At 36.9% G+C, this 22,543-nt stretch overlaps 1 protein-coding gene across 3 annotated transcripts in view; it reads right to left on the bottom strand.

Moving 5' to 3' along the window:
- LOC134756070 (solute carrier organic anion transporter family member 74D-like) overlaps positions 1-22,543 on the bottom strand; it is a 72,270-nt gene that overhangs the window by 14,808 nt on the left and 34,919 nt on the right. For all 3 annotated transcript variants that reach the window (XM_063692875.1, XM_063692874.1, XM_063692873.1), the window contains exon 3: positions 4,462-4,602. In XM_063692875.1, the coding sequence (XP_063548945.1) occupies positions 4,462-4,602 (141 nt within the window). The remainder of the gene's footprint in view (positions 1-4,461; positions 4,603-22,543) is intronic.

The following is a 22,543-nucleotide window of genomic DNA, read 5'->3' as shown; positions in this document are numbered from 1 at the left end:
GTGAGGCAGCCTTGGCCGTGACCGCTAGTTATTTTAGTTGGTGACGTGGCGTGATGTAAGCGTGCGTTTCATAACGAGCGTGCGTTCGCCGTGACGAGAAAAAGCGAAAGTCGCGTGGAAATGCAGCGCTCCGGGAAAACCACGCGGGTCGATAGTAGGTATCGACACATTGAAGTTCCACCGGCTACACTATGCAATTCCTATTAAGATTTTAATAATTGCTTGGTACTTTTTTATTCGCGGATTTGCGTAAGGTTAAGTTGGGTAATAGCATTCTAGCCATTAATTTTCCACTTGTCCGGTATTGCGTCTGTTTGCCTGACTTTTAGGACATGCTAATCGCCATAAGTAAGTAGGTGTGGGTCAATACCTTGTCGTAAGGACTTTTGATATTTCAATCAATCCGTTTCAGTGACAGTTGTAAGCAGAGGTGTGGAAAATCCTATGGTCGACCAAACGAATAAAAGCACAGCTCTTCTCAACGAAGCGACAGCAGTAAGGGCAATTATATGGCCGCCTACCCCAACTCGTTCTTAAATACCCTTTTACATACATGACAATAAAGTTTTTACGACTGCAATAAATCGCGATAAATTGTAAATGAGTGATGCAAGTCGGACAAAGAGCCAGACTGCAACGGCCAGCCCTTTCAGAGAAGCAATTACTGCAATTGGTTGTGATTGAGGGGAGGTTAAAGTAGTCGATTGCGTTGCGACACCGTATATAACATGGGAGATTTTGCAAGCTTAATTTGCCGGCACGGCTTAAAAGAATTGACAGATTTTTTCTGTTATTCCATTCTGATCACGAACGTTTGTATTTGAAATAGATATTTACAAATCAATTAAAGGAAATGAACAATGGACGGATTACTCGTAACTAGCCAGTTCCTTGTGGCTTATCGAGGCATTTGTTTCAAAAAGCAATAAGACATCAGATTTATAGCAAATGCTTAAACGGTGTAACAAACTTCTTCATATTCCCCCTGCATGAGCAAATAATAAAAACATAGATTAAAGACTATAATATGTAATTATGTACTGCTAGTAGACTTTTTAGCAGCCTAATTATTAGGTTCTACAAGTTGTATGTTGTAACGTAAATTGGACGAAATTGAGAAACGCATAAAGAAAGCATGGAGCGCTTACTGGTCATTAAAACACATATTCAAGTCAAATTTTGACATTAAACTAAAAAAGAAAGCGATGGATTCAGTCGTCACTCCAACTCTTATTTACGGATGTCAGACCTGGGCCATAACTAATGAACTAATAAGTAAAGTACGGGTATTCCAAAGAACCGCAGAACGCAGCATGCTTGGCATCAAATTATTGGATAAAATAAAGAGCGTCGACATCCGTAAGAAGACCAAAATTACTGATGCCGCCGAACTAATTTGCCGACTAAAATGGAGATGGGCCAGGCACATAGCACGAACAAAAGACGGCCGCTGGAGCGAACAAATGCTACATTGGTACCCGCGCGACGGTAAGAGATCACGGGGTCGCCCGTGGCGCCGCTGGCGGGACGACATCGAGGCCGTGGCTAGCGTAGCCTGGACGAGAATTGCCGCAGACAGAAATACATGGCACACGATGGAGGAGGCCTATGTCCACAAATGGACATCTCAATAAATATTTATAAAATAAATAAATACAATAATTATTAAATTACTTATAGAATTAAATTATAAAAATGCATGGAACAATAATTTTAAAACGAAATTTAGTACTTATCTTTATAATTGTATAAATTTAAACTGCATAAATTATGAATATATTATTAATACTAAATCTATTTACAAAAACCACTGCATGTTTTGTAAACTAGTGTAATATTTATTGAAATAAATGGCTCTACTACTACTACTACTACAAGTTGTATTGTTCGCGGTTCAACTATTCCAAAAAAATGTCGTGGATTTTTCGTTGTCCCCCTTATATAGGTACTCTTTACGATTTCAGAAAAAAATTCTTAGATCCTTCTTGAAGTACCTATTTACACAAATAAAAAATGACCTTGCACTTGAACACTTTATTTTACATTTGAAAAAATTAGATAACAAAGTATTGAAATCACTTACGTGCAAATATGATAAGATAACATATAGGTACATGTTGGCTAAGAAATCAACAAGAATATCCAGAAAATGTACCATTTTAGGCATGTGTCTAACGATTCTTATTCAAATTATACATAATGACCATTCCATGTGTCCGCCGAAAAAACTAATTAGAATTCAGCACTCCATTTATGAACTCACCTAGCGAAATAGAACAATAAGGAAATACTCAGAAACCATCCAATGCGTATTCGCTAATTCACTTTATTGCCAGTCCGGGCACGAATACAGTTTTCTAACACCTTACCACGTTCGAATTGCCATTTTTGAAATGAAAGTTAAACGATTATGACGTTTGTTCTTTGAACAAGAAAGGACATCAGTTTAAGTCCCGCGTGAGTTTCAAGCGTGGTGCGGCACACGCATCGCTTTGGCAAACGGGTCACGCGCGTGCTTTCTTCGTGGATTTTGCGCGCAAAATCTGCGCAAGCGACGTAACGGTAGATGGCAGTTCCGCGATGGAATGCCGTGGTTCATACTTGTGGCTACCAGGACCTAGATATTCTTATTCTGAACTGAACGTTTGTCTATTTTTTTTTAACATTTGAACATGGTATTTGGCAAATGGGGTTTCGCTTACCGTGAGGCAAGGTAATCAGTAGTCACAGTGCTTCTGATTGACTCTTTTTGGACTGGAATCGCATTTACTTTTTGCCATTGACATAGTTCTCACTAAACAGCTATCATCTACTGTTACCCTAAATACGAGTAATGAATAAACGTAGGCTTTTTTACGAAGTCATAATAATAACTGGACTGTAATATAGACTCATGCGAAGACAGCCTTAGGATCCTCAGCATTATATTATTTATATGATCGACCATAATCGGTATATCAATCCAGTATTACTAATCATTTTTAATTGTCTACTCTCAGTTGCTCAAATGTTGACTGGAAGAGATCCCTTACAGGGATAAGTTCGCATTTGTACATTGTATACTTTCTGTTTAATTGTATATCTTAACCTGTCTTATGTGCAATAAAGTGTTTAGTGTATACTAAGTTTACTATCTTCATTTTCCATTCTTTCCGATTTCCAATCTTCTACATTGATTAGGGACAATAAACTTTATTGTCTCTATATTAAGATTGGTATTGGAAACAATTGGCTAAGTACACAAAGTACCTATCGAAATTACTGATGCATTAGCGTGATGCAGTGCAATACGAGGCTGACTTCCATAGACAGTTTAATTAGTGTAACTACTTCATCAGACGTATTCATTGTGATGTTATGTAGCATAGAAACTAGTTGCAATTACTATGTATGTAATTATGTGTATGTAATTATTAATTACAAAAAATACCGTTAGGTAATTTGGTATATAATGAAAGTTATCCAGACTTCTCCAACTCTAAATGAAACTTGTGATGTATAAAAATTTGCGAAACTTGAGAACCTAACAGTTCGTGCCTTTATTTGTTTAATTAATCATTACTCAAGTAATTATGGATTCGTCAAGATTTAACCTTATAATTGGTTTTTATAATAACATCCGTAATTAATGAGATTTACATGCGTATGTATGATCAAAGAGGATATAATAAGATAGAGTAGTACTGTCATAGTAAATTTTGTAACCACTGTAAATTCACTGCCATCTATCGACATACTTTAAAACTAAAAATGAAGATTTATAAAAATACGTTAAAATGTATTTAAATATGGATAAATGATTTTTTTATTTGCATTAGCTATTTTTATATGATTTTGACTCATGTTCTTTCACTGATATGCGTTAAAATTATAAATAACAAAGGAAACCGTCAACGCCCTCTATACGAGAGTAGGCCAATGGTAGTGGCGCCATCTGATCGAGAATCAAATTTTCGTGATTTTCGAGGCACGTTTTTACCTTAGACTGTATCCATCTATTACGGAGTTATATCTATCTTTGGTATGATGTTTACGACTTTCATGCTCCAAACACATAAATATACAGAATTAATTGAGTAGGTACTTATTACGAATACTAATTTATAGAGCTTTATCCCTCACAGTAAAATATAAATAGTATTTCACATTATCTCCGTTGTCTAACCCTCTTGCCCGCTAGCCTTTTTCAGTCATACATATACTTACACTGTATTATCTAGACCCTAGAAAACCCCCTAAATATATTTTTAGTATGTTTAAATCGACTATTTGACCGATGGTATTTATGTTTAGTACCTGTAACTATGTGTAACACCAAGACTCAAACCACTGTAGGTCGCTGGAGTCTTAGGCATTCCGTGCCAGAAAAACGTACACCCGGTACAGGGGATTTTTGAGGAGCAAGCAAGTTTTATTACATGTATGTCGATGGAAAATGACTAAGAGAAAACATGAACTTACCAAGCCACCAAGCTCCGACCCATCGCGGGTCACTGGAATCGTAGCCGGGATCGGTAAGGGGATCCACGTACACCCTGGTGCAAAGAGCCCCCAGCAGGAAGCCCAAGGCTGGTCCAATCACCCTGATGCCGATGGTGATCGCTGGTGACAAAGAAAAATTACATAAATAGATTTCTCGAACGCCGTGTCTTTAGAAATACAGACGCGGTCATTATTGGTTGGACATCTCAGCAAAACAATCGCCTGCAGCCGAATTGAGCGCCATCTATGCGTTATTTGGGTAATAATTCTTTTTTACCTATACGTGAATCTTCACTAGATGGCGTTGACGGCAGTAAACAGAAAAACCGGCCAAGTGCGAGTCGGACTCGCGCACGAAGGGTTCCGTACCATTACGGAAAAAAACAGCAAAAAAATCACGTTTGTTGTATGGGAGCCCCATTTAAATATTTATATTATTCTGTTTTTAGTATTTGTTGTTATAGCGTCAACAGAAATACATCATCTGTGAAAATTTCAACTGTCTAGCTATCACGGTTCATGAGATACAGCCTGGTGACAGACAGACAGACGGACGGACAGACGGACAGCGGAATCTTAGTAATAGGGTCCCGTTTTTACCCTTTGGGTACGGAACCCTAAAAAATAGCATTAGCAATTAATCTGCAGTTGTCAGTTTTAAACTTTATTTGCCAATTTTGCTCCTTTGAAATCATGTGCCTATATATTTCATCATCATCATCATCATTGTAATAGCAACGTTTGTTAAACGAAATGCGTATGTGTAAGATATAAAGAAAACTTCGTAGATCTAGGGCCAGTTGCACAAACCACATTTGACAGACTGATCAACGTCACTCAGCAGTGAACTATAAAACTTCCCATACAATAAAATTTAACGAGTATTTTAACGGTGACAGGCGGTTTGGTGCAACTGGCACCCAGTTAACTACTAATTTACAGTAAATCCGAAAGGTTTACCTAAATCAAACGTCGTATTTAGTCTATTGCCTCTAGCTTTGATAACAAACAACGATCACAGCGCTCTCACAACTGATATTGAATGTTTGATTTAAAAAAAAATTGCATTATCTACTTTAAGACAATTGGGGTTAATAATAAGAATTTTAAGAATAGGTTTATCAGATTTGTCATTTTTGACGTGATAGCGATTACGGTGACGCGTGCGCATCGGCTGCAGAACACGCGCCATCTCGAATTAATCGAGTCGCAACATAAGTACATGCGACATAGAGGCCAATACAAACTTAAATTGTGACATAAAATCATATCTAAATGATGTCAGTCGCGTGTGCATTTCGCTCGTACTTGCTCGTACTACATGTATTGGCGCGAGCGAGACGCACGAGCGATGACATAATCTTGCCGTCACCATAGAGTAACTTATACTAGAGCGGTACTGTCATAGTAAATTTTGTAACCCCAGTAAATTCACTGCCATCTGTCAACACACTTTAAAACTAAAAATAAATATTTATAAAAATACGATAAAATGTATTTAAATATGGATAAATGATTTTTTTTATTTGCATTAATTATTTTTATGATTTTGACCCATGTTCTTTCACTGATATGCGTTAAAATTATAAATAACAAACGAAACCGTCAACGCCCTCTATACGAGTGTAGGCCAAAACTAGTGGCGCCCTCTGATCGAGAATAAAATTTTCGTGATTTTCGAGGCACGTTTTTTCCTTAGACTGTATCCATCTATTACGGAGTTATATCTATCTTTGCCGTCACAATGTAAGTTTGAATTGGCCCCATAGTACAGGGGCAGATTTACTCACGGATAATTATATCGGGTCATTTTGTATGAAAATGTCCAACAACCAAAAACCAAGTGGAAGGAAAAGTCCCTCCGGTATTTGAAATACTTCGGCATTTTCCAAAGGTACCTATTAAAAATTTTTTGGACAAGAAAACTCGACTCAATTCGAAGAATACGATTACGTATTAAAAAGGCCTATTATTAAAAAAACGTTTCGTTTTCGTTTCGTTTTTTTTTTTAAGAATGCGCAAAAATCGAATGATTTTTGTATAATTTGTAGGTATATAATCGTTTGATTCCTTTCATATTTATATTTATCATAAGCTTTGTCGAAGTCTCATAACTTTTAAGACCTAATACCAAGCTCTTTATATAGCACAGGCAGGATATAACGAGCTGGTATAAAAACTTGAATGAAGCCGGCTTTGAATTCAAGGAAGCCTTAATCGTTGATGATGCAGTAAATTTTAAATGGTAATTGTGTAGACTAACCTTTGGGGTGCGTGGTTTAATGATAGCTTTTTCTATCTTGTTTAGTGCGGGAATGCTGTAGGAATTGCAGTAAACGCCATGCTAGTATCCAGTCCAGACATATAATATATGTATGTAGTTTTTTGTTTTGTGCTTAATGCTAATCCACGTAGTGCCACTTGCACCGTTACTATGGTTCAGTACAATTTGACACTGGGTTAACGGTTTAACCGGTTAACCCCGGGTTAGTAGGATGGTGCAAGAGGCGCTTAGAGCTTACTTAAAAATGCCGGATTAAGATATTTTGATGCTACAATTAGATCATGATGCTCCCCTCTCTCTGGGGTCATCCATCAGATTCATTTGTTTCCTGAAGTTTTGGTTCCCGCCAATACGTAGTGTCCGCCAAACAGCTTAATTTATACATAACTCGATAATAACAACGCTATAAAATGTCGTCACGTTACAGCCCAAAGAAACAACCATGTCAGGTTCAACAAATTGTCGACTATCCCTTTGAATCGACTCTATCTCTGGGGTTCAAAGGACTGTCTCATTTCAAACATAGACAGGGAGAATCATACTATCTTTGTCTTACACTAGTACTAGCACCCAAAAGACTTTTCTTTTGACGAGTATAGTTTTTTTGTTCTTATTTACTGACAATTTGGTTTGACCAACTATAGTTACCTAGTCAGTCATCTGACCTGGTGTGGTAGTCACCTGAGATGGTAGGTAATTTAGAACGGTGAAGTGAAGGCCCTTTTTCTATTAATAGACTTTAATCTGTTATATTGTTTGTATTAGTCTGTTAATCTGTTTATTTGTTTATATACAATGTATTGTAATTTGTTCATTTCGAGGAAAATACCCATGAAGCTATATAATAGATGGATTTATGCGCGTGATAAAATAAGTGTCACTTTTTAAGCACGCGATTGAAAGAGACAGACACTGCAATTATCCCATTATCAAGCTGTCACGTAGGCAAATATGACCATGACATCCGTAAAAACCAGGCGCCTATACCATGCGTGGTCTGCTAAAATACAGTAGCCGCAAATAATGTAAGTACTTATCTTATTTTTTCAGATACATTTACATAATTCTTTTGGTAATTTCTCAAAAACGGCTTTAGCGATTTCGATGAAATTTACAGTATAGGAACGTATGAAAACGACAATTCGATCCACCTAGGGTACTTATTTAAAATAATTAGTTTGCCCGAATTTTCGCGGTAGCCCGGTGGGTAAAGTAATGATTCGATTTAATTTTCAAACCTAGGCTAACGTGGACGAAACATCGATCCATCTAAGTTTTATTGTTGGTAAGATTAGCTTTTGAGTGTTTTCAAATAAGAAATTCCATATTTATAACATACATTAATTGGTGTGTGTGAAGTCCCCAATCCGCATTGTGCTTACGTGGCTGCCTAATGCCACGTGCATTGGGACGTAAGTATATCTACATATGGTTGTGATGATGATACAATCATTGTTTATATGATATAAAGTCTAGTTTCACGAATTTTCGAATGAATACCTGCATAAGCTGCATAAGCTGCAGAGCTGGTAAGTCTTTCAATCAGCTTTGCAAACATCATGATCTCATCGATCTGTTCTGCGATAGCTTTAGTTCGATACGTAAGCTAATGACTCAGGACTTTTCCCACTGTTAAGTGTTAACAGTGGAAAAAGTGTTAACTCAACATTGTATCTCTATCCTGTTCTTTTTTCTCTCTTTTGTTCTTCTTGTTAACTGTTTAAACCAATTTTCCCTCTCTAGTAAGATAAGTAAAGTATATTTATAAGTTAGTAAGTATTATTAGTTGTAATTTCGCACACCATGCACTTTACGCAGTTTCTATCTGTGGAAACTTGTAATTGGCTCACTGCTTCTATGTTATTACCTAACGTGTTACTTCAGCTGTAAGTTTTCCTAATAAATAAAATAAAATAAAATAAATAAATAAAAATTGCAATATGATAGAATTTTTGCCGCTACTGTATGTCTGTGTAGTTTATCTAATAAGGCAAGGGCTGATAATTGGCGTGCGTTCAACCCGCGGACAAATTGCCATCACGTGAGCCAGTGCACTTGTCTAGGGTGCAGTTTAAACATTGTTTTATGAAGGGTTCACTGCAGAAGCTTCTAACCCGGTTATCGTGAACATCAAAATTAGAAAAAAAACTATCCGATTACATGTCACACGAATGTCGCAAGTGCGAATTCGAATTAAAAATTTTGTGGTAACCTCCTTGTTATATAATTGCCAACTTAATAGTTTTCATGGATGCTTGGGGCGTGAGCAGAACGCGAAATGCAGTACAGACAAGGAAGGGTAAATGAACAACTTTTTCCACCAAGGAAGACTCGATACAAAAACGTTTAATAGAGTTCAGTTTGGCGGATAAAGTTTTGATACGTTAGCTAACTTTCCGGACACGTCCAAAGTCCGAGAGGTGAATTAGCCTCATGCATGAAGTTTATATTTGAACGAAATATTTTTTATTCGAATGTTTGTTATACTCGTATCATGTTACAAATGCATTTCCGTTATTAAATTATCATTTAATTGCTTAAAATAATAAATAAAAAGTACGAAAATTTTGCCCGCGAAAAGCTAGTGAGCGAAACGCGCGATACGTCACGTGACGTCACGCGTTCGACAGATTAGTTCACATTAGTGTGATTAGTAGCAAACGTCAGTTGGACCGTCCAACGTCCAACTGTCGAATTCGCGCCAAAAATTATGAGCGTTTCAACCGCTCAAAATTTTAAATATTTTTTAATAAAATTATGTAAAGGTTTACAAAAGTATTTTTATTTTTTCCGGTGTTCAAACGATATAAATTATGATTATAAAAATTTCAAAAAAATCATGCATCCATGCAATACAATTAACTTCAGCTAATTGTCATAACGTCTTCGTCGTCATCAATTCGCGGACGGGAAATGGGCTAAATTGCTCGATGCAGTGCGAGCGGTAAGGGTGGTATTCCCACCTGTCCAATTGTAAGAATACCACCCTACCTGTCCAATTTCTTTATCCTATGTGTATTTGCGTCTCACATTTTGCCTATTGAGAGAGTGAGACGCAATGCACATTGGACCAAACATTGGACGGTGGAATACCAACCTAATGAAAGTAATGAATGACATTCTATTCCGAAAAATAGTTTCAAACGAATAAGCTCCCATCGGGAAATTTTCAAGTTTCAAAAAATATTTAGCGGCGTTGTTGTTAAGATAAAAAGAAGATACACAATATCGGCTCAAACTCTGGTATGTTATATTTTCTACTTCAAAAAATTACTTAGGTACCGAATAATTTCCTTAACGTCATGATCAATGATATCCGGATTCCGTGTAGTCATTATTGAAAGCGATTATCGCAAGTCGAAAATAAAATTAAACATTACCGTAATAAGTAATAAACCGCATAAGGGTGATTGACCGGAAAACAATCAGGTACTTAGGTTCCAAATGTAATCTTTCTCAGAAATCGGCCGCTGCCAAAAAACGAGCGTTCGCGTGCTCCGGGGAAAATAAAATACACCGTCCTATCATCATGCGCTTTTGTAATAAATAATGACCTCGTCAAGATCGTTTTTCAAAAAGGGCTTGACGCATTCCCTTTACAAGAACGATGAGCGAACCAACCAGCTTAAAGATCCTTACGTGCCGGAGAAAGGTCTTACACTGGTTCTCAAGAGCAATCAACTAGCGAAGCCACTGGAATGCCACTCAATTCCGGCTTGCAGCAACTTTTTATGACGACCTGATACAACCAGCGTCACAAATCCGCCGACAGTGCCCTCTTACCGCCCTCGTAATAGAGCCCTTTATGCCAAGGAATAAAGTTTCCCGCCGACTGTACCGTACCTCCATACCGGTCCAACTGCATCATTAACCGATGTTGTCTCGAATTAACGCTCGTCGATTGTCAAAATTGACGAATTACGCATTTTAAAGGTTTAATTTTTTTACGAATCGGACCACCGACGAAAAATTACGACGAATGCATCGGACATGTTATGTATTGATTGTAGACAGGTAGTTGCATGTAGCGGAGATGAGAATGTTAAGGTGGATGTGTGGCGTGACGAGAATGGATAGGATAAGGAATGAGTATATAAGAGGAAGCCTGAAAGTTGCACCCATAACAGAAAAAGTAAGGGCAAATCGCCTAGCATGGTACGGGCATGTGATGCGGAGGGATGAAAGTCATGTGACGAGAAAGGTATTAAGAATGAATGTGGAGGGAAGTACGAGGAGAGGAAAACCGAGGAAAAGGTGGATGGACTGTGTGAAAGATGATATGAAACTAACGCAAGTGAATGATGAGATGACGGGTGACAGAGATGTATGGAAGAAAAAGACATGCTGCGCCGACCCCAAGTGAATGGGACAAGGGCAAGCGAATGAGTTAATAGTACATTACTACAGAGGCTGGGAAGTAAGGGGTTGCCAGCCGAATGCATATGATAGTTATGAGGCTGACAACCCCTATTCACGCCGATGTATGTATAGTGCTTTTCTCAAACATGCAATGAAATAAATAAAGAAATCTCCACGAAATCAAAGTTTTATTTCTAGAGAAACTGAAAGTAAACTAGACACAAAATATAACTACCACCTATACCTATCTTTATCACACGTGTCGTATACATATATTACTCATGTAATTTGTCAATTTATTACACACATTTTCAAGATATATTTATGTATCTGATTTTTTTCGCATTGCATATTTGTCGTTTTAGCCACATAACTAAGTTTACATAATATTGTCTTCGGTTACCGCGATAGTTACTCATGAAATAAAACTATGAAAACGGATTATATCGCGTATATTGAATTTATAATACATCCCGACGTTTCGAACTCTTTACAGCGTTCGTGGTCAACGGGTGAATATACGCGATATAATCCGTTTTCATAGTTTTATTTCATAAGTTTACATAGTTAATTATGTTGATATTATGCTTCACATACATCGTTGCCTTAAGCATGAAGTACAATTCCCACCGTGTTGAAGATTTTATAGTTTCATTCAGTTCTTTAAAATATGCCACAAAAACTTTCTGATAAACTGTGAGCATTATTCTTTGTTTTTCAATTTATAAAATTGCCTTAAGCATCCATATACTCCGCCTTTGATTTTGGCGGCAGCAAGTTATTTTAAGTCCAGAATTGACTTTGCTTGCTTCCGCTCTCAATTTTGTAGGAGTAAATTAATATTCATTTTTCATCATATTTTCATCGGAACTCATATTAAATAATACAATCAACAACGCCCAACAAATCCAATAAAACAGAATTACTTACAAAATGAAAATGTTCAACTTTGCCTCCAGAACGATTTAAAAAATACCTAACCGTGTTTGAGTAGACATTTTACCGCTACTATTTAAATGAAATATTTTTTATTGTACTTTAATTTGCAATTCACATTTATTGGAATTTGTTAATAATGTGTTATTTATTATGTTCATGTCAATAATGTCAATCTTATATAAATAAAGCTGCAAATTATAGCAAACATCGTTTATTGTTTTTTTTTTATAGGCGTAGTGGCAGAATGTCATAATCATAACGATCCAAAAAGCAAATATTGCTTACCGGTTTTTTTTTAATGGATGAATGCCATGATGCTGTGTCACAAATATATGTAAAATGGAAATTAAAAAAGAACTACTTCCCGACCTAGGCCTGCAACTTTGTATGAAATTTCATTAAAGACCTCTCGTCTAGCCGCGCCCGAGACGTGATACTTCCCAGCCTAATATGAAGAACATAATATCAATATTTCATTGCATGTTTGAGAAAAAACACAAACAAGCCGATACGAATGCGAGCCCTGCCTTTCAGTGATAACCTTGCCCGTTCGCTGTGACAAATAAGGTCATCACAGTGCTATTTACAATCTCATATCGATGATATAATTAGAAAGGTATTTATTGCTCTTCTTTCCTTATAAAAACATAATTATAACGCATAAATGCAGAGATAGCCGGCATTGTTGCTACGAGTCAGCGCAGCTTATTTTGTGATCCAATAACGATTTTGGATTCTCCATTCTATAACTAATTATACTATAGGTACTTCACTGCAGCAGCTGGCCACCGCAAGAGAAATCAATTCTTTTAATTATTGTTAACCGAAAAAAATGGACACCGAAAATATTGGACTAAAAATTATTCCCACTCCCTGTTCACAATGTAAAAGCCTCTATGTGTACGGCGTATATACGGCCACCCAATAATTCCAATATGATACGTTATTCTTATTAATGTAATTAAATAAAATTTTTGTAATATGTAACAATATTCTACATTTCCTGCTACCCAAAGGTTGTCTGGAAGAGATCGCTTTTTAGCGATAAGACCGCCTGTTGTTACCTGGTTCTATTTTTTCTTTAAATATTTCTTTGTAGTTTTACATGTATGTAAAATGTATAATTTTGGTGCAATAAAGAATATTTACTTACTTACTTACTTACTTACTTACTTATTATTAATAAATGAGTATGAGTATGAGTACCTTTAAACGAGCAATTCTTGTATATATATTCATATATTTCGGGGATCTCGGAAACGGCTCTAACGATTTTGATGAAATTTGATAAAATCGATCTAGCTAGGTCTTATCACTGGGAAAACGCGCATTTTTGAGTTTTTGTATGTTTTCCGAGCAAAGCTCGGTCTCCCAGATTTTCCACTTTTAAATGAGTTGTTTAAGTATACCACCACACCGCCTATAGATACTGTTTTAAGTAATAGTAATAGGCTTTATAATAAAAGGTGCCTGAAATACATTTCGGCAAAATCAGGTTAAGAGGTTAACAGTATATGCAATTAAATAACAATTTCTTAAAATACATCGGTCGTTAGCTCGTTAGCCAACTGCAATTATTATTTATTGTGCGACATAATTATTTATAATCAATCGACGGTTCATTGAACTTTGTTGTAGGCGTGACTATTACATTAATACCGAGGAAGTCCGAATCACCTAAATAAGCGATGTGTGACTAGTGTTGGTAGGAACTCGAGTCTTTTGAGTCTGAATTTGAAGAACTCAGCTCGTTTTTACGAGACTCGGCGATTAAAACACTTTTGAGTCTTTTAAGTCCCGAGTCGAGTCTTTTCTCAACGAGCAACTCAAAAGGACTCGAGCTTCCGAATAAAGACTCCGTCAACATTTTTATAGGGTTATCCTAAATAACTGTAAAGAAATTAGGCGTTGTTGTATGATTTGTGCACATTATCTACAAATTTTACATAAAGACAATTCATTTCGAAATTGTTTGTAAAAAAATCAAGAGCTCTCTGAAAAGGACTCAAGTCTCTACAAAATACTCGGGACACTAACAAGTTGAAAAGAACTCGAGTTTAGATTTAATTATAAGAGTCTGAAAAACACTTGAAGCAGAGGACTCAAAGGACTCGAGTCCCAACCAACACTATGTGTGACACGACACATATCGAATGTACTTAGCTTATTTCTAAGCAGACACATCTTTGCAGACGTTTACAAAAATTGTTATAAGTCTGCATCTTCTCATATGATTTTTAAACAAAAGCCGTTGTTCCTTTTCTGCTTGCGATCGGCCATTGTATGCCATTGTGTCTGACGATAGCACGCGCCGTAGCACGCGCTCAGACTCAATGGCACACAATGGCCGACCGCTCGGATAACAGGAACAATGGCTTTTGTTTAACAGATTACCGTCTTAGGCGTAAAAATCGTTGAGAAGATGCAGACTAGTTTGAATGTTCTCAAATGATTTTTACGACAAAGACCCTAATCTGTTAAACAAAAGCCATTGTTTCTTTTATAAGAGCGCGTGGCCATTGTGACTGAGCGCGTGGCCATAGTTTCTCAGCGCGTGGCACGCGCTCAGGCACAATGGCCACGCGCTCCCACAAAAGAAACAATGGCTTTTATTTAACAGATTAGGGTCCTTGCCGTAAAAATCATTTGAGAAGATTCAAACTATACACCAGGTACCGATGGACTGTTCTACGACTTGCTGAGAAAGTATCCCGGAACTGCATGGCCGTTGGGAAAAAACCAGCCAAGTGCAAGCGGACTCGCACACCGAGGGTTTCGTACTTTTTAGTATTTGTTGTTATAGCGGCAACAGAAATACATCAACTGTGAAAATCTATCACGGTTCATGAACAGCTTGCAGATACAGCCTGCTGACAGACAGTCGGACAGACGGACAGCGGAGTCTTAGTAATAGGGTCCCGTTTTTACCCTTTGGGTACGGAACCCTAAAGAACAACCTCAACCTCAGTATTCCGGAGATCTTTTGTCCGATGTTAAGTATAGATTTTTTGCCAAATACTCATTTATCCGCACGCCTTTTTTTCTTAAAGAAATGGCTTTGAAAATCCATCTCAACAAATGAAAATACGGATGTTCTACAGAAGATCGATAGGTATACCTTTTTTCTTATGCTCCTTAGATTTTATCAATTCTTGTAAACGTAGAGACCTAAAACCGGTCGCTAAATGCATATTCATAATTCACCGAATAGTGCGCACAAAATGAGTAATGTTATTTGACTTTTTGGGTTCAACACGGGTCACAGCATTAGAAGTTTCGCAATCCTTACCACTTAACTACCATTATCTTCTTAATGCAAATACGACCTGAATATTTATATGAATATTATGCTTATAACACTATCGTATTATCTATTAAAAAAATTATTTGGTTACCTTGTTGCAATATCAAATGAATGTTAACAACCAAAAGTCCAAACTAAAAGAATATAATTAATATTAATTATACTATATTAATTATACTCTTTTAGTTTGGACTTTTGGTTGTTAACATTCATTTGATATTGCAACATAATTATGCAAAAACTAGCTGTTACCCACGAATTCGTCCGCGTGGATTTATTTCCCGAAACACACTTTCAACCCCTTATTAGGGGCTGAATTTTCAAAACCATTAAAATTATGTATGTATGTATGTAAACACTTTATTGTACATAAGACAGATTACAAACACAATAAAAGAACATAAATATATACAATGTACAAAGGCGGACTTATCCCTATAAGGGATCTCTTCCAGTCAACCTTTGAGCAATTGAGAATGAAACAATAAACAGATCAAGATAGAATAAACACATCAAGATAGAAATTATTTTTCGTACTTTCTAATATTTTCTCTTCCTGCTCATTTCAAGTCCCTACTCAAATCGCTCCTGTTACAAACTTTCATCCTCTTTTTAACCCCCTCAGGGGATGAATTTTCAGAAACGCTGAAAGTACTTTTCTTCTATTTTAATACCTTTTCACGAAGTTTCAAGTTCCTAAGTAAAATCTTGATCCCCATACAAACTTTCGTCCCCTTTTTAACCCCCTTAGGGGTTGAATTTTTCAAAATCGCTTCTTATCTCTTGTACACTTTATAAATGCAACCTAGTGTGTAAATTTCAACTTTCTATCGTTTGTAGTTTCTGCGTTGATGAATCAGTGAGCCAGGACACACGCATTTATTATGCACAAAAATAATCACACTCACTTGATATGCGAATGTATGGATTCGTCATTTGTTTAATCGGCGAAATTGATTGTAAAGCTCTGTCCACACTCGTGTGCGAATCGCGGCGCGAAGCCGCGAACGCGAGAGTGGAGGGGTTTAATCTAAATAATCGTGTAGAAACTGACCTATGCCAACTCATGATAGTGCAACATGATAGCTTTAGGTACTTGTTGCGAAACGTGGAGCACGCGTAGCGGCATGCGTTGCATGTTGCATTGGACTATGTGATGTCATAAATATATCGCGTGTTTTTTCTAGTTGTTAAACTTGAATATCTGCACAATTAATTTGAAGTCCCACCTGGGTTGCTCAGATCTTAGAGCTAATGCTAGTCGTAGTTCTACTATAGAAGGGGCAAAAATAAACAATTAGCCTCATGCATGAAGTATTTGAACGAAATATGTTTTATTCGGATGTTTGTTACCGTTATATCATGTTACAAATGCATTTCCGTTTTTAAATTACCATTTAATTACTTAAAATTATAAATAAAAAGTACAAAAATTTGCCCGCTAAAAGCTAGTGAGCGAAACGCTCGAAACGTCACGTGACGTCACGCGTTCGTCAGATTAGTGTCATTAGTAGCAAACGTCAGTTGGGCCGCCCAACGTGTGACGTCATCACGCTCTGTCGAATTCGCGCCAAAAATTATAAGCGTTTCAACCGCTCAAAAATTTTCAACATTTTAAATATTTTTTAATAAAATAATGTTAAGGTTTACAAAAGTATTTTTATCATTTCCGGTGTTCCAACGATATAAATTATGAATCCAAAAATAAAAATAAATTCATGCATGGAGCTAATTTCGTCAAAGGTTCGAAGGCCTCCCTATCACCAAAGATTATTCTCTTAACCTTCCTAGAAACCGCCACATTCTTAAAAACTTCTGCAAGGCTGCCAGTGAAATAGTGAATGGAAATAATAACACTGACTGAAGTTTTCCTCAAACGCAAATATGCTAGATCAACAGAGAGATGATAAGAGTAGGTACTTGCCACTGCTAGGTCGATTTACCTTTTTGTATCAATTTGTTTTTTCAATAAGAAGAGATAAGGTGGAAAGTGTGGAGGCTAGAAAGATATGGTACATCACAGTTTGAGTGAAGATGTATTCTTTTTAGCTCCCAAATTGATCAAGGAAACGAATGTATTTTAAGCCCTCCCTAACAAGCGCGGAGATGCCACGTCCTGTCACGCGTGGCCAACGCATTAAGAAATCCGGCCCACTGCCCGATATTACAGAAACCGGGAATTTGGTTCACATCATAGACTTCGCTCTTGAAATCCCGAGAGAATTCTAACGTTTCCGGAGAATAACGTTTGACAATGGAATGAACGAAGTAAAATTCTGTGAAATATATAAGAACAAATATATTTTATATTTAAATTTAAATGAATACAACAAAACGAGGACTACTGGGTATTTACTTGGATTTTTTTTAAGTTTAAAAAGTAGTTACCGTGACCTGACAAGGCAGCCAAAATTGCTACGACACTCAGCGCAGGTTACAAATGTGTATACTGTAAATTACAAACGTAAACAGATAAAAATCTAACACAATTAACATTTCAACGTCACAAAAGATCACTCTACCAAAATACGCTGACATAAAATGTCAGTTTCCTTTTACAAGAACTCTTAGTGCTCCAAACGCATCGGTAACTTCAGAGCGTTACGACAAACTTAACCAATTCGCTATTCAAAATTGGAACTGTCAATTCCCTAAAGGATTCCCTGCTGTTCCCGGCCACTAGCTCTCCTAGTGAAGGCAAAGTTAACGTGGTAGTTACAAATGCGGCAACAAGCTCAAATTGTCAGACGGCGGCCCGGTGGCACAGATGCGCTACTGAAATAGAGCTACACCTTTTACTTCTTAATTTTATTGCATTTCAATTGGATGGAGCACGTGGCTTGCTACACGGCCTATTTTCTATGATGCAATAGGTGGTTAGACTCGCGACGGGAGTTGATAATGCAGACTGGTCATGAATAGACGATATGGAAAATGGGAACAGGCATTATTGTTAGTGATATGATCGGAACAACATACTGTCAATTATACACAAACGTGTGATTTCCTGCTATTGTGTAACAGAACTATTTATTATAACTACACAGAAAAAAAAATCAAATATATAAACAATGATTGTATCATCATCACGACCATATACAGTGTTGGCCGAACGTTAATTGCAATTAACCATTAACCAGTACAAATTGAACCGTAAGCCGTAACGGATGGTTTACAGTTTACGGTTCAATTTGTACTGGTTAATGGTTAATTGCATTAACGTTTTGGCCAACACTGACCATATATATGTATACTTACGTCCTACATCACGTGGCAACAGGCAGCCACGTTAGGGCTGGGGGCATTGGGGACTTTACACACTTTATTAATGTGTGTAGGTAATAAATATTGAATTTGTTATTTGAAAACACTCAAAAGCGAATCTTACCAACAATAATACCTAGCTAGATCGATCTTTCGCCATCGTTATAGCCTCTGGTTTAAAAATTAAATCGAATCATTACTTTACAATTTAATACCCACCGGGCTACTGCGAAAACTCAGGCAAACTAATTATTTTAAAAATGTACCTACCCTAATTTATTTGAATTGTCGTTTTCATTTTGTAAATTTCATGGACATAGCTAAAAAAAATATGATAGATTATTTGCCGCTACTGTACTTCAAATTGAACTGCATACTTTTGAAAATAGACTTTTATTCAGATCATTTTGATGTACATACATACATACATACATATAATGACGCCTATTGCATGTGTTGTGTTTCCACTTAAATAGCTCTTTTTGCTATCGACTGTCCCAATCCCAATCAAGATTGCAAAAGCTTCTGGCCACGACGTCATCGCCTGTGGTTTTCTGAATTTTTTTCCTGCTCGTCTTATTAATGGAAATGTATACTGATATTGCATATGACCTGAATTCTGTGCTATTATATATCACATATTAGCCCTATTGGGGACGTCCAGTGCGCCCCAATTCAGGTCAACAATCGTTACCACAAATTGATATTCGAATTAGCGATCGAGAGCAAACTTATGCAACTGAATAAAATGTTTTTAATAATTTGTATATTTAGATATTTCGTCTATTCGCCCTTTAATCGAGATTACATGTGGTTTTCATTAGGAAAAATCTGGTGATGAGAAATTTTCCGAATGATAAAGTCTAACAAGTAGCTGAACCTTCATACAGCGATCAAGTTACAACAATTAAATAGCGGTTCATGGATATGTTTCTGATGATAAATGGATGTAGATCAGGTATGTCTACTTCAATGGAACTACAATTTAGAAGGAAAAAACGTGGCATTTGATACGTAGTTCTAAGGATCTAATCGAAAATCCGATCAAAGTCCCACACGTTGGACCATAAAATATTTAAAATTGTGAAGCAAAAAGCAAATTTATTCAAGACTAGAGACTGGGCCTTAAATATGATTTGAGACATTTCGCGCAAACAAAATTTCATAAACCATTAAATAACGACTAAACAGAGCACCATCTAATAAATTCAACTGGTCCACTCAACCTATTCTGAGATAAATGGAGCAGTTGAAGCATTAACCTACTACACTCTTATGAAAGAATGCACTCTGTAGTTATCAATGGACCAATATCCTGAACGCTATCAGCTAGTAATTGGTACAACTCAAGGGCGAGTCGGACACTCGTACAAGCACATGCATTTTGTATTATAAATAAACTGTGGCTAGTGAATAACGGTTATAAGTTTCATACAAGTTGTATGGAACTTGTACCGTTTTGGACAGAACAGTGTTATGTTTGCGGTTATGCGTTATCGCCCAAGCTGAACGATAGCTTTACTACAGGGGTCCGAAATATTTTGAGAAGAAGAGCCAATCTCAGTAGAACACTAGTACATTCTGCACAACGTTCCTTTTTTCAGCGGATTCAAACGAACAAGTACAGACGCAAAATAAGGGGCAAAGAGGCAGCACTCAAATAAATGACCAAGTAAAGTATCAAAAGACGTCAAACGACTACAAACAAAGAAAATGGAAGCAAAGTGTTTCAAATGTGACGTAACAATAAATTATTTATTTCCATTAGAAGATATACTCGTAATTGGACCAAAGCTTCCTAGAAATCCTAGAGAGCAGCATCTATCGTAAAACTACCTGCGTCTCTTGGATGGGACAAATTACAGTTCTAGTACGCTTACTATACTATTTCACCAACATTAATAGCTACTTATTAATAAGGAATGTGAGACCATTCGGACATTTTTGTCGAGTAAGAAAATAACCAGTTTTGGTGTGAAAAATATAATGTCTTTTCGAATCCATTATCAGAATACAACATAAAATCGAAAAAGATCACAAATATCGCGCTGAGCTTCGTTTTGAGACTTAAAAAATGATTGAAGACAGACATTATACATATTATACGTTTTACTTAGGGTAAAAGATTATGTTTGCGCACAAACTTTCAGATTTCTTCCAGACTCCTGTTCATTTGACCCCAGCAATTCGTATGTAAAAAGTTGTTTTACTGCTGTATAGTGCAAGTCGTAATCGTATCGGCTTACACTAGCTCGTGTGCGTAACAGTTTCTGCGCAGACACAACAAATGTACAACAGCATACTAAACTAACCGGTGGTATATCTTATTACATTGTAATATGATCTAATACTAATGAATGGTCGACGAAGTTAACAAAAAGGTGTGTCTTTGCAAAAAATATTTTTTTTTTGTAGCTATCCTTTATCTGATGTCTATAAGCAGTCGGATTTACTCGTGTTTCCAATAAAAAATAAGAGGGACGAGTTATTAAAACAATACTCTCTCGTACTATTTGAAGAGAGCATAAGCCAAACAATACATTTGAAAACAGGGTCGTTTAAAATAGGTATAAGAGACTTTTCTCAAACATGCAATGAAATATTAATCGTTTGATTGATCATACTGGTCCACTAAGATGGGCCAGCGTGTAGAGAGGGTAGTGGTGTCGGATGGCTTATGGCGCGGCGGGATGGCGATGGGATGGCCACGGTGTCGGTTTTTTGAAATACAAAATAAAATACAAATGAATTTATTTCATTCCTTATATTGTGTTTTTCCACACATTAAAGGCACGCATTTATACGTGGCCCATTCTATAGTGCGTGCTATCAACCATCTCATGGCCATCTCGCTGGTCCATCGTGTAGAGAGCCATATAACCATCTCATGGCCATCTCGCTGGTCCATCGTGTAGAGAGCCATATAACCATCTCATGGCCATCTCGCTGGTCCATCGTGTAGAGAGCCATATAACCATCTCATGGCCATCTCGCTGGTCCATCGTGTAGAGAGCCATATAACCATCGCATGGGCATCTCGCTGGTCCAGCGCTGGGCCATCGTGTAGAGAAACCATTACATAGTTGTAGGTTTACACTCGGAATACAAATAATACAATGGCAACAAGCCGCATTTTACGCACCGGTTAATTACTTACGCAACTCGGAGGGCGGGCGGCGTGGGCCGCGCGCGCCTGATTTATTCACCTTTATGTGATTTTCATCGGTAACAATCGATTGAAACGATCTTAATCGATTCCTGCATCGAGTGCAACGCACTGAGCTTTCGTGCGAGCGCCAATGGATCTTAATTGCAGTAAACAATTAATTATGACGCTATCTTAACGATCGCGGTGCGGGCGAATTGATTTTATTTATTGCACCAGCCATATTATGGAAATTCGGAGGCGTCATTGAATGAATGAATGAATGATTTATTTGCATATGAATATTGGGTTACAATAAGTAGGTGTTGGGTACAATATTTTGAATTTGTTTCACCAAGATTCTACCTACCATTGGCTTACTTCAGGTATAATTATATTTCTCGTGGGCTTGTTGTTTGTTTTACGAGTTTTTTAAACGTCTGCTGCACGATATAACAAGGCATTATGATTATGTATAATTTGGTTTGAATTTTTCCTCGAACCCGGGCCACTAAGCATTTTCAACGGGCATAACATTTTTTTTTGTTTTATATTGTGTACATATGAGTGTTTTCTTTATTTAAGATAAATTAAATACGTTGGCAATTTTAAGAATATTAGAAAGTTAAAGTTAGTTAAACTCGGAGAAATTTAACAGATACGTATACTAGACTTTTTACATTATATTTAATAGGTACAGGGAAGGATGGCGGCGGGTTGTGAAGCTTGCCACCAATCACTGAAATGATGAAAACGACCACTCTGT

This window comes from Cydia strobilella, chromosome 3, assembly GCF_947568885.1.
Source record: "Cydia strobilella chromosome 3, ilCydStro3.1, whole genome shotgun sequence".
Taxonomy (NCBI): domain Eukaryota; kingdom Metazoa; phylum Arthropoda; class Insecta; order Lepidoptera; family Tortricidae; genus Cydia; species Cydia strobilella.
The sequence above is the reverse complement of the archived record's forward strand: the minus strand, read 5'-3'. Positions and strand labels throughout refer to the sequence as shown.